We start from the raw sequence: 14,129 nt of genomic DNA, 5'->3' as shown, positions 1-14,129 counted from the left end.
CCTGATCCATCCCCAGTTAGAACAGAGCATGCCCTTCTCAGGCCACATCTCAGCCCTCAGGACTGGGAGGACTCAGAGTCCTGATGCTCAGTGAGGGATCCAGACTGGAATCAACTGAGGCATCTTAAACATTCTCGAGCTGTGGACCAACACAAACTACCTGAAGGGGAATCTCTAGTCAGAGGGTACAAAACATGGGTATGCAAAATGCCTCATGAATGAAACGTGAAGCCTGGACTGAGCACCGTTCAGAGGAGAAGAGCACTCCCCAACTCTCTTTTTCTTTCCCAGCCTTACTAAGGTGTAACTAACAAAAATGGTATAAACGTACTGTGTATAAAGTGATCATGTGATAGATTCATACACTGAATAATTATTATAGTCGAGAAAGTTACACTTCCACCTATGAGTACACTGTATTATTTCTCTCTGGGCGAATTCCAAGTATATAGAAACACTACTGGCAGCATGCAGTACCTCAGATCCCCAGAACTTACTTATTTTACAACTGAAAATCTCTACTCTTTGCCTACCAGTGCCCCATTTCCCCCTCCACCCACCTCCTGGTAACAGTCTTATAACTCGATGGTCTATAATTATGACAAGTCTAGTTTCCACATACAGTGTCTGTCCTCATTCGTCAGGCTTATTTAACTTGGCATAATGTTCTCTAGGTTCATTCATTTTGGCATAAATGCAGGATTCCTGATTTTTATATTTATATATAGAGAAAAATAGTTCATGAATATATAGTATATAATAAATATTTCTATACCACACTTTTGTTACCTATTCTTTTGTCAAGAGACATCTGGGCTGTGTCTATGCCTTGGGTACTGCAGATCCAGTCACACTCATGGGACTCTGGACATACCTCTGATCGCTTTTTCTTTGGATATCTGTCAGAAATGGGTTTGACAGACTGAAGAACAGTTCTATATTAATTTGCTAAGGAACTTCCATTTTATTTTCCAACATAGCAGTACCATTAACATTACCACCAACAGTGCAGTTAAGATTCCATGTTTTCTGTACTGTGCCTGTGTGTGTGCTTATTTTGGGAGGGACAGGAGTGGATAACACAGAACCCAGATTGGCAGCAAGGGAGTTGCAGCTTCATCTTCTAAAGGAGGAGCCTCCGGGCTACAGATCACTGTAGAATCGCAGCCCTCTGATTTTTCAGAGCCATCTTCCCTACATCAGACGACTTTATGACTCTTCTCAGGTTGGGCCCAGAGATACCTACCGAGCAGGACCACCTTATAACAAGCATTCCGCAGTCTTAACATTAGTACTCCTAATTTCCCAGCGGGCCTCAAACAAACTTACAAACTTTCATGGTGTCCAACAGAGTGTCCACAGAGCCTATAATGAGCCTCAAACCCTCTTATACAAACAAAAAGTGTTCCAAGCCCTGATAACTCATCCATGAGGCAAAATACGAAAGAGGACACCCAAGGATCCACAGACACAAGACACCATAGTTTCATTTACAGTGAGTGATCCAGGTCAAACATCGAAATCTCCAAAGACTATGAAAAAGAGGGATAACTCCAATGATGCACATGGACCAGTGAGACCTCAGCATCTTCCAAGGAAACACTCCAGATTCTCTTGGTATCTTCCCAAATGCACATGAATCTTTCTGCACCGGCAACCCCAAGTACACAATGATACCAAAGTTGATGCAAAAAATGACCTGAGATTTTCCCTGTTACTCTATGGTGCCTGCCTGCTAAAAGAGCCAACAAAAGCCAGGGCATGGAGTGGATGCTGGGGGCACCTGCTAGAACCAGCCCCTCAAGCCCAAGGCTCCCATCCTCCTGCACCCATAGCTGCCTGCAGGCTCAGCCCAGGCCACCGTTCTAACAGTGGAAAAGACTTCTCTTGGCTGAATTCCACGTTTTTCATTGCTGCTCACGTGTGGTCATGAGTTGTCAAATCAAACCTGTGCAGGCACATGTCAGCCTCAGCACTGCTGTCCCGGGGAACACAAGCTCAGGCAGTAGAACCTCAAACCACTCCATGCGGGCTCTCCAACAAACCTGCTTCCAGGTGCTCCAGCCTGAACAGAGACATTCTCTTCCAACAGATCCACACACCCCTTGTCCCTGCAACTACACTTGGGATGGGCGCATGCTCCATTCACTGGGCTCACCTGGATGCCCCCAAGTACTGCCACAACCATCCTGCAGACCCCACCAGGCTCCCTCTACTTACCCCATTTGTCTACCTCTCCTCCCTGCGTGACTGGACTAAGCAGGACTAAAGCGCACAGGGGTTTCTTGGCAAAGGGGATCACAAGAGGAGTGCCCAAGAGCTACCGCCCAAAGGACACTGCACATGCAGTATGAAAATCAAGAGACTAGCTCTCTGGAAAATCTGGCACCACCTGGGGACATTATGGAGTCCACGTACAAAGGCATTTGAGATGAGGAAGTCTCAAAGCAAGGGTCTCCAGGTCTCACTCTCTCCTGTTTCCTTCACCCACACCTACTTGGAAGATATTCTAGCTCTTGGGGTGGGGCGGGGGGGCAGCGTCTCCTTCTTGCCCCATTAGGTTTTGGATTTCTGTTCATCCTCAGCGCACTGAAATCACAATCACTGACACTGAGCACATGAAGTCTTAGATAGCAAAGCTGCGGTCCATGATGGCGACCAGTCCCTGGATGCGCAGAACTTAGATCTGGGGGCTGCAGCGGACTAAACACAGCAGACTAAATGCAGGGACACCTTAGCCCACTGCTTGAGGACACCAGGTCTGTAGGGCTTTTCAGGATTTCCTATATTTCTTGGCTCATCTTTTGAGTAATTAAGTAGTCACATGGGGTAAAGATCAACTATAGCTGAAATGTCCAGAACATGGGAAACATCTTCATCATCTGCCCTGTTCTCTTGGTCTTCCCTGAGGATTATTTCAGCCCAACCCATAGTCCTGTCATCTAAAGACATTTCCAGTAACAGGTACTGCAGCCACGCTGGGAAGAAGAGGAACACTATGAGCCCTAAAAAGAGGGGAACCAGGAAGGACTCATAACCCATGAAGAAGGGCATTGATTTCTGCTGATGGCAACTGATACACAGGCAATAAACCTGGGTAACATGAGAGAGACCGGGTGGGGAGACCTCTCTGAGCCTATACTTGAAGGGTGACAAAGGGCCTCAGCCAGGGTGACTTGAAGGTGAGAAAAGAAACTAAGGTATCCAACAGAAATGGTTTTGGTATTTGGAAACAGAGAAAAGGTAAATGAGACCAGGACAGGCTGAACCATGAGCAAAGGGTCAACTCCCAGGATGAGGTTGGAGACACTGACAGGGGCCTGAGCTTGACAGAGGGCTGTGGAGCCACAGCGAGGAGTCAAGTTTTTGTCCCAAGAAGTGGAAGTCTGAACGTCAGGACGTAAAAAAAATTTCCCTTCAGGTTTACTCTTATTCATAGAAGTCATCTGATTCTGAGCCTGTGATCCTGCCTCTATCCTACAGTTTTCCTTTTTGTTTTTCATTCAGGGAGGACTTAAAATTCTAATCACTGCCAGACACTCCCTCCAAACCAGAACTACCACACACAAACACACAGCTAATTTGGCTAATCATTTCAGGGGTCAGTGTTGCTCTTCCGGTCTAGTCTCTCATCTCCATGTTACAAGTGGACTCCCTCAGGCCGAGAGAGAAGCCGTTTATGAGAAGGTCTGAGCTGAGTGAAAAGAACCGGGTATAAAAGAACCGGGTATAAGTGAGAGGCTGAAGGGCAAGGGGGCCAAGTTTGTCTTTAATGCCCATCCCATTTAAGACCAGGAACATCTGTTATGTATCTGAGCAAAAGAAACCTTTCTTTCAAGACTGGGTCAAACTGATACCAAGCAGGTAATTCTTTATTATAAGATTGCAGTAAAATATTTTAAAAATACAGAATTGCAAATATATATCCACCAGTACAAAAAACATTGTAAGGGGTCAGCTTAGAAATAGGATCTGAGCAACCTTTTTTATCATAAATAGAGAGGCTCTGTTGGAAGGTTCCAGGTCAATCCAGCCCATCCTTCCTCATTTGCACAGAAAAGTCAAAAAGGGACCTGAGGGAAACATCTTCATATCACCTCACAGCTCATTTTTCACTGATCATAGAAAACGGAGAAAACAGACCATTAGACTAACCAGTTAAACTAGGTGTGTTTTTTTTCTCTTTTTTTGAAAGAATGAAGCATTTTATTTTGTTGGTTTTATTGTGTTAAATGTTCTTTTATTTTCCCACTTCTCAAAGAAATGCCTTTAATTTCACAAGATCTAATGTCATACCTCCGTTATTCTGTGGTAAAGAGCTGAGACCAGAAACATCCATTTGTGTGTGCACATATAAACACATACACACAATTCATGTCTTTGGTAAAACCACAGTTGAAAATATGTCTATGTTATTACACGATGTTACATACATAAAACCCTCCAAGATGTATGTCTCTTTGAATTCGGAGAAAGGGAGGGACATGATCTTTGCTTATTAACTTGTATTTTTTCAGTGTCCTCATTTTTAATTATTTTAATTGGAGGATAATTATTTTATATATTGTAATGGTTTTTGCCATACATCAACATGAATTGGACATGTGTCCCCCTCATCCTGAACCCCTTCCACCTCCCTCCTCACCCGATCTCTCTGGATTGTCCCAGAGCACTGGCTTTGGGTGCCCGGCTTTGTACATCAAACTTGCACTGATCATTCTATTTTACATATGGTAATATGCATGTTTCAATGCTATTCTCTCAAATCATCCCACCCTCGCCTTCTCCCACTGAGTCCAAAAGTCTGTTCTTTACATCTGTGTCTCCCTTTCTTGCCCTGCATGTAGGATCACTGGTACCATCTTTCTAAATTCCATATACATGCATTAATATACAGTATTTGTCTTTCTCTTTCTGACTTATTTCACTCTGTATAACAGGCTCTAGGTTCATCTACCTCAATAGAATTGATAAACGAGGTGACATTTTTGCTAAGTATAGCACAAAATAGTCTAAGATGATTTACTACTTACCAAAGAAAATTTCAAGTGTACGAGATGAAGGGAAAAAAGCACTCAGGCTAGGAATAAATCCGAAAAAAATTTGAAAAAAAAATTGTGAATTATTTTTAATCTAAAAATCTGGTGTCAAAGTTTAAAAAAACCCTGAGAATAATCATATTTAGAAAAGGATGATAAGAGTAGAATACTGGAAACTAAAAAAGCTTATTTCTGAACTTAAAAATGATTACAGAAACTGCATGAATTAAGACCTATTCCAAGCCACAAAAAGCACCATACATAAAGAAAGAAGAAAATGTGAATCCATTAAAAAAAAAAAAAAGGAGTTCCTTTAAAAATGGCACCCAATAGTGATACAGTGGATAAGTATCTGCCTGACAATGCAGGGGACATGGGTGCTATCCCTGGTTCAGGAAGATTCCACAAGTACAAGCAACTAAGCCTGTGCACAACTACTGAGCCTGTGCTTTAGAACCTGGGAGCCACAACTCCTGACCCCACAGCACAGAACCAAAGACAGCACAGCCAAAACATTAATTTAAAAAAAAAAAAAAAAAAAAAACTACCACAGAGTGACAGAGTCAGTCATTTCTTGCCCCAGGTCTCTTCTTCCCTGACCTCCGTCTCATGACAGGACAAGGGAAGGGGGTTACTCACAACTCAGTGAATCAAGCCACTGCCCCAGGCTCAACAGGGTTTGCAAATGAAAGTCATCTTCTGCCACAACTAATAAAAAAAGACACAAGCCTTATAGACAGGAGTTTTGAAATTCTCATCCTCCTCTGTATAACTAAAAAAAATCATCTGTATCCAAATAACTGGCCACAACTGGATCGAGCTTACCCCTCTGTTCACCTAGCTCCCTATTTCATCTGAGTCTCGGTGTCTCTTTTCCCCCCCTCTGCTCTCCTGCTGCTCCTGTCCTATTTCCTCCCTCACACGTGTCCTGTCCCAGGCTGCTGCAAGTCGTTCCCCCTCGAAACGCTCTCTCTCTCCAACCTTCCTGAGTCTTTCAAAAATCCATACCTATGTCTGCCTCTTTCTTCCCCCATTTCGGCTCCCTCTCTGCGCTCCAGATTACTCCCCTTCTCTCGCTGTGACTCTCCCTTCCTCCCCACTCTCTGGCAGGCCATGTGGCTATGCTTCCTTCCAGCCCTTTCTTCCTCTGCTCCTTACCTTTCGCTGCCAACACCATAAAACCGGCCACCTCAGATTGAGGCTTGAACCTTTGTGGCGGGACTCCAACCGGGTGAAAACGCAACTCGGGGGGTCTAACCCAAGAGGCCTGGATTCATACCCAGCCAAAACCCAGTTAGGGACTCTCCACCTCTGATGTTCCTCATCGCCCTTCGCCTTCCCGCTCCCATCACTGAGACAGGGCAGTTCTCCCTGTGCTGTTTTCCAGTCCCTGGAGATCTGGCTTTCTAATTATTAATACTTCTCTATTTTACTCAGTTGTCTATTTTCAAGCCTTAACCTCTTTGACTTGACTATCCCTTTGCAAATCCCTCAGCCAGTCTCAGTTTTCCCATTGGTTCTCCCTGATGCTTTTTTCCTCAGTTTCAGTTATTTCTCTCAGTCCATCTGACTCTGCTTCTCCTGATCCTCCTGCCTCCTGAATTTACTGAGTGGGCGACGAGTCGGCCCCGGACCGGAAGACCACCTTTCCCAACCGAGCTGAATTGGGCATGAAACAGCACTGGCTGTCACACGGCTGGCCCAGGTGGGTGAGGGGACAAGCTGACAGGAAAGGGGGTTGCCTGCGGGGCAGGACTGGCCTGAGGAGACGTGAGGACAGAGGGACTGGGAGGCAGGGGACTCAGGAGCAGGGCGGGCTCTCCGGAATCCTGGGACCGGGGAGAGGGCGCGGCCCCTCCACGGGCGGGGGCGACGGGCTCTGCCTCCAGCGGTCGAAAAGGCGACACGGTGGGCGCGACTCCAACTCGCGAGAGAGGGCTTTACTTGGCGAGGCCAGAGGTAAACAAGGGTTTTAAGCAAGAAAATGTCGCCAGAGGCGGTGTCTACGCGGACCGAGGGCCGAAACCGCCTCAGAAACACTTAAAACCCAAACGAAAAGACAACTGGGCCGCAACGGCAGCGGCAGCGGCGGCGTCTATTCGGGGCCGAGCACCGGGTGCCAGGGTGTTCAGGTCGCTGGCAATTCCCACACCATGAGGACGAGTGAGCGGGCGCGGAGGTGGGGACTGGATGGGTGGCGAGCTCTGCAAACTTACTCGAGAAGGAAGCTGAGGCGCCGCTCGGAGACCTCGGCTCCGCGCTCTCCGACTTCCCGCTCCGTGTGAAAGGGCTCTTGGTTTTAGAGCCCAGGCTTCCGACCAGGGGCGGGGCGAGCATTCGCTGTGCGCAGAATTCGTGGGAGGGGCGAGGCGCGGAGGGGGCGGGGCCTGTTACCTTGACAGCAATAAGTTACCGTCTGTAACACTGCTCAGGTAAAGCTTCAAGTTATGTCGGAAGCCAAGACACTTCCTCTTAAGACTAAAAGGGTTTATTCTCAATAAAAAGCTCTTTTTCACAGCATGGTGTGCTCAGATCCTGCTAGTGAGGCTGAAGCAATTCAGGGATCTGGGAACATGGGGAGTTTTAGGAAACAAGAATTGAACTGGTCTCTATATTACAAATACAAAACTCTGCCTGGGTAGAAATGGGCTATTCCCTACTGACACCCTACAAAACAGCAAACTCAGCATAGAGCTGAGTTCAACAAACTCAGGATCAGTACCTGGGTGTCTGAGATGGAGGACTTAACGGATGTGATCATTTGGGTCACTAAGCACAGCCTTTTAAGAGCAAGACACTTTAAATGATTATGAACTGCATTATTGTTTCTTTTATCCAACGTGTTTTAATTATTTCCCTTTCTAAATCCAACTCTTTAAATAGTGACATAAAGGGGGTTGTATAAGCAACTCTTCAGTTCAGTTCAGTCGCTCAGTCGTGTCCGACTCTTTGCAACCCCATGATTCGCAGCACTCCAGGCCTCCCTGTCCATCACCAACTCCCGGAGTTCACCCAAACTCATGTCCATCGAGTCAGTGATGCCATCAAGCCATCTCATCCTCTGTCGTCCTCTTCTCCTCCTGCCCCCAATCCCTCCCATAATCAGAGTCTTTTCCAATGAGTCAACTCTTCGCATGAGGTGGACAAAGTACTGGAGTTTCAGCTTTAGCATCAGTCCTTCCAAAGAAATCCCCGGGCTGATCTCCTTCAGAATGGACTGGTTGGATTTCCTTGCAGTCCAAGGTACTCTCAAGAGATTCTTCAGCACCACAGTTCAAAAGCATCAATTCTTCGGTGCTCAGCTTTCTTCACAGTCCAACTCTCACATCCATACATGACCACTGGAAAAACCATAGCCTTGACCTGATGGACCTTTGCTGGCAAAGTAATGTCTCTGCCTTTTAATATGCTGTCTACACATTGGTCGTAACTTTCCTTCCAAGGACTAAGTGTCTTTTAATTGCATAGCTGCAATCACTATCTGCAGTGATTTTGGAGCCCCCCAAAATAAAGTGTTTCCACTGTTCCCCCATCTATTTCCCATGAAGTGATGGGACTGGATGCCATGATCTTCGTTTTCTGAATGTTGAGCATTAAGCCAACTTTTTCACTCTCCTCTTTCATTTTCATCAAGAGGCTTTTTAGTTCCTCTTCACTTTCTGCCATAAGGGTGGTGTCTCTGCATATCTGAGGTTATTGATATTTCTCCCGGCAATCTTGATTCCAGCTCGTGCTTCTTCCAGCCTAGCATTTCTCATGATATACTCTGCATATAAGTTAAATAAGCAGGGTGACAATATACAGCCTTGACGTACTCTTTTTCCTATTTGGAACCAGTCTGTTGTTCCATGTCCATTTCTAACTGTTGCTTCCTGACCTGCATATAGGTTTCCCAAGAGGCAGGTCAGGTGTCTGGTATTCTCATCTCTTTCTGAATTTTCCACAGTTTATTGTGATCCACACAATCAAAGGCTTTGGCATAGTCAATAAGCAGAAATAGATGTTTTTCTGGAACTCTCTTGCTTTTTCCATGATCCAGCGGATATTGGCTACTTGATCTCTGGTTCCGCTGCCTTTTCTAAAATCAGCTTGAACATCTGGAGCTTCATGCTTGGAGAATTTTGAGCATTACTTTACTAGTGTGTGAGATGAGTGTAATTGTGGGGTAGTTTGAGCATTCTTTGGCATTGCGTTTCTTTGCGACTGGAATGAACACTGCCCTTTTCCAGTCCTGTGGCCACTGCTGAGTTTCCCATATTTTCTGGCATATTGAGTGCAGCACTTTCACAGCATCATCTTCCAGGATTTGAAATAGCTCTACTGGAATACCATCACCTCCACTAAATGCTTTCTCAGGCCCACTTGACTTCACATTCCATGTTGTCTGGCTCAAGATGAGTGATCCTACCATCGTGATTATCCAGGTTGTCAAGATCTCTTTTGTACAGTTCTTCTGAGTATTCTGCCACCTCTGCTTAATATCTTCTCCTTCTGTTAGGTCCATACCATTTCTGTCATTTATCAAGCCCATCTCTGCATGAAATGTTCCCTTGGTATCTCTAATTTTCTTGAAGAGATCTCTAGTCTTTCCCATTCTGTTGTTTTCCTCGATTTCTTTGCATTGATGGCTGAGGGAGGCTTTCTTATCTCTCTTTGGTATTCTTTGGAACTCTGCATTCAAATGCTTATATCTTTCCTTTTCTCCTTTGCTTTTCGCTTCTCTTCTTTTCACAGCTATTTGTAAGGCCTCCCCAGACAGCCATTTTGCTTTTCTGCATTTCTTTACCATGGGAATGGTCTTGATCCCTGTCTCCTGTACAATGTCATGAACCTCATTCCACAGTTCATCAGGCACTCTATCTATCAGATCTAGTCCCTTAAATCTATTTCTCACTTCCACTGTATAATCATAAGGGATTTGATTTAGGTCATACCTGAGTGGTCTAGTATTTTTCCCTACTTTCTTCAGTTTACGTCTGAATTTGGGAGTAGGGAGCTCGTGATCTGAGCCACAACCAGCTCCCGGTCTTGCTTTTGTAGACTGTATAGTGCTTCTCCATCTTTGGCTGCAAAGAATATAATCAATCTGATTTCAGTGTTGACCATCTGGTGATGTCCATGTGTAGAGTCTTCTCTTGTGTTGTTGGAAGAGGGTGTTTGCTATGAACAGTGCATTTTCTTGGCAAAACTCGATTAGTCTTTGCCCTGCTTCATTCCACATTGCAAGGGCAAATTTGCCTGTTACTCCAGGTGTTTCTTGACTTCCTACTTTTGCATTCCAGTCCCCTATAATGAAAAGGACATCTTTTTTGGGTGTTAGTTCTCAAAGGTCTTGTAGGTCTTCATAGAACTGTTCACCTTCAGCTTCTTCAGCATTACTGGTTGGGGCATAGACTTGGATTACTGTGATATTGAATGGTTTGCCTTGGAAACGAGCAGAGATCATTCTGTCGTTTTTTAGATTGCATCCAAGTACTGTGTTTTGGACTCTTTTGTTGACCATGATGGCTACTGCATTACTGAACCTTGAATTCAGACTGTTATCTAAAAGCCTTGACACACTCATTACATCAACATAGCTTCTATGTATTATAGTATCAATTTTCTGATGAAGCCTAAATGGAAACACCTGACAAAAACCTCACCACAATGATTACATTTGTAAGGTCTCTTGCCTATGGATCACCTGATGTCTTTTTAGGCCTGAATACTACCTGATGCATTTGCCCCACTCATTACATTTGCTTTCTCTGCATTATGAATTCCGTGATGATGTGACTAATGAGACTTGTACTGAAGCACTGGTCACATATATTACATTTACATCCTTTCTCTCATCTACAGGTTACCTTATGGTCCCTTTAAGATTTACTGCACTCTAAATGTATGGCTTCTTTCCAGTACGATTTGTTTTCACGATTTGTAAGGTTTGAATGCCTTCTAAAACACTTGTCACAATCACTACATGGGTAAGATCTCAGAATTCATTACATGACGGTTAGTTAGTTTTGAACTCAGAATCCAAAGCTTTGCCACACCCACCGTTATTTGTGCAGTTTTCCTACAGTTTGACTTTTCTGAAGGTCAAAAGGATGATATACTTTACTGCATTTATTACATCTGTAAGGTTTCACTCCAGTATGGATTCACTGATTATCTGCAAAATGATTACATTTATACAATTTCTTTTCTATATGAACTGTTTGATGCTTGGTTAGAGCTGAACGTGCATTGAAATCTTGGTCACACTCATTACATTTGTAAGTTTTCTCTCTAGTTTGAATTCTCTGAAGAATTCCAAGGCTGGCATTTTGAGTAAAGCACTGGCCACAAACATCACATTTATACGATTTCTCTCCAGCATGAATTCTCCGATGAACTAGAAGGCTTGCAATCTGACTACAGGCCTTGCCACATATGTCACATTTATATGGTTTCTCTCCAGTATGAATTCTCTGGTGAATTGCAAGCTTGGCATTTGGACTAAAGGCCTTGCAACATACATCACATTTATAGGGTTTCTTTCCAGCATGATCTCTGTGATGAATTCTAAGGTGTGAATATTGATTAAAGCATTAAAGATGGAAAGAAAAATACTTCACAAATTCATTCAGTCTCTGCCTCCTTCTGATGCATAAGGAATAGTACAATATGAAAATATCTATTACTTTTAAATAACTATTAAATCAAGACCATAGGGGTAGAAAATAGGAAATTGGATATTTCAAAAGGTTGAAATCAGCTTTGTAAATACTTAAGCTCAGGAAAAAGTCCTTGTGTATCATGTAGTGGGCAGATTACCTGAAGAAAGGACAAGTTTAAATTCCTAATGCCAATCATGAAGCTTTTCATGTCTGAGTCAACAGGGCTTTGACCTCAGTCGTGAAAAATGGACTACCAAGAGACATAGAGAGTAAATGCAGAGACACATCCCCAGGGCAGATCCCAAACTTCAGAGGCAAGTTATCCTTACCCACAGAGAGCACATTTCTGAGGGTGTCTATCATCACATCCCTGTACAAGGCCCTCTCAACAGGGTTCAGGCATTCCCTTTCCTCAGGAGTGAATTTGATGACCACATCCATGAAGGTCAACTGTCCCTGAAATGAAAATATATTTCACCAATAGGCCCTGAGCAGAATTTTTATTTTCACACAAAAGGAGAAGCAGAAAAAGAGGTAAGAATCATTTCAGTAGAAATAATATTCTGATAAATCCATGGAAAGCTATTTGGAGCAAATTCTTGGTCTCTAATTTTCTACATTAAATATTGTTTCTGAAATAAATAATGAATCAAAATTAGTAAGTTGGGACTTTCCTGGTGGTCCAGTGGTTAAGACCCTGCATTTCCACTGCAGGGGTTTTAAGTTCAGTTCTTCCTCAGGAACCAATATCCTGCTGCAAGATGCAACTTGCAACCAAGAAGAAAAGATAAAATGTATTAGTAAACTTGATTTCATGGTTTAAATAGACAATGGAAAGAATTTTAAAAAATAGAAAGAATTAAAAAAAGAAAAAAAAAGAAACTGAAAAGGAAGAAAAAAGATGCAACAGACAATGATACGAAACACCATCTAGTCCTGAGATCTCTTTCTGAACTTTCCATTCTATTCCCAAACACAAAGAAATTGAAGGAGGTCCTCATATAGTTTTAAAGGTACTATAAAAACAGAACTGATTTCCCATTCAGCTGCTTTTCCAGATTTTTCAGGTACTGGGCATGTTAATAACTGACTTCCAGATACAGTTTCTTTACCCTGGTTGACAGAGTGCAGACAGTGCATCCAGATGGGCCCTCAGCAATCCCTGCTGCCCAACAGCACTGAGACCACAGCCCCAACCTGTGGGTGTGAAGTCATGCCTAGGACGGTGCCCAGGGGAGCCTCCTCACAAGGTGCAGGTCACTGGGTCGTGGGGAGACGGGATCTAAGAGATGACAAGCACTGAGAGAAGGTCCCAGGTGAATGTCAATAGAAAGGTGTCAGGTAGGATACTTCAGCGTCAGAATGATTAGTTAGCACAGAGAAGGGCATTTCAATAAGAACAGACTGAGAATAGATTCATAATATGACTTTACCTGAGAAAAAGCCATCCCTGTCTTCTTTTCTTTCTTCTTCCTCAGCTTTTGAGCTTTTCCCTCAGGTATCATGAGTCTTTAGAGGTCTGTCATGCAAGTTGAAGAAATGTTCCTAAATGCTTGCAATTAACACATTCCCTTCCCATGCCTCAACCACACACACAGGGAAGACCTCACCATGTGGAACAGACAGTCCTCTACTGCCCGCTGTCATAGGAGGGACTCAGGACAGTAAACACCCACACTGAGAAAAAAGAGTTTTCACATACTTTCCTTAACCATACTTCCCTCCAGATGAGGTCACACACACACAGCAGCACTGGGGACCTCAGCTGACCCAATAATTCCCTTGAGTCCATAGACCAGGCCCTAGTCCATCCTCATGCAGAGTGGAGCACCTCAGCATTCAGGAGTGAAGGACTCAAAAGTCCTGATCTCAAGGCTAGATGCACTGGGGCCCCTTAAAAAAAAAAAGTCACTGGTAATCAGCCCCCACCCCCACCCCTGACTTTCTGAAAGGAAATCTCTAATCAGGGTACAAAGGTATTTGCAAAATGCCTCACTGCCATAATTTACAGCCTGGATGAGCAGCACTCAAGAAATCAAGCCCCGCATACTGCCCACTTTTCCAGTTTTCTTGAGGTTGAATTGACTAATGAAAAGGGTATGTGTACATATAACACGCACAATGTGATGATATGACATATGCACACTGTGAAATATTTATCACAATCCAGTAATCAAAATGGGCTTCTGTGGTGGCTAAGTAGCAAACAATTTGCCTGCCAGTGCAGGAGTTTTGGGTTCAATCCCCCCCTTCAAAAAGATCTCCTAGAGAAGGAAATGACAACCATACCAGTATTCTTGCCTGGGAAAACCCATGGACAGAGGAGCCTGGTGGGCCACAGTCCATTGGGTTACAAAAGAGTTGCACATGATTTAGCAACTCAAAACACACATCACCTCCCAATTCCCATGTTTGTGTGTGTGTGTGTGTGGTGAGAACACAAGAT

General features: G+C 44.0%; 1 protein-coding gene across 1 annotated transcript in view; it reads right to left on the bottom strand.

Annotated features, from left to right (window-relative positions):
• LOC138419615 (zinc finger protein 320-like) overlaps window positions 1-7,800 on the bottom strand; it is a 31,597-nt gene extending 23,797 nt beyond the window's left edge. The window contains exons 1-2 of the mRNA XM_069552463.1: window positions 7,762-7,800; window positions 7,256-7,426 (exon numbers count right to left, since the gene is read on the bottom strand). Of these exons, the coding sequence (XP_069408564.1) occupies window positions 7,256-7,426; window positions 7,762-7,800 (210 nt within the window). The remainder of the gene's footprint in view (window positions 1-7,255; window positions 7,427-7,761) is intronic.
• Window positions 7,801-14,129: the final 6,329 nt, after the last annotated feature.

This window comes from Ovis canadensis, chromosome 14 (genome assembly GCF_042477335.2).
Source record: "Ovis canadensis isolate MfBH-ARS-UI-01 breed Bighorn chromosome 14, ARS-UI_OviCan_v2, whole genome shotgun sequence".
NCBI lineage: Eukaryota > Metazoa > Chordata > Mammalia > Artiodactyla > Bovidae > Ovis > Ovis canadensis.
The sequence above is the reverse complement of the archived record's forward strand: the minus strand, read 5'-3'. Positions and strand labels throughout refer to the sequence as shown.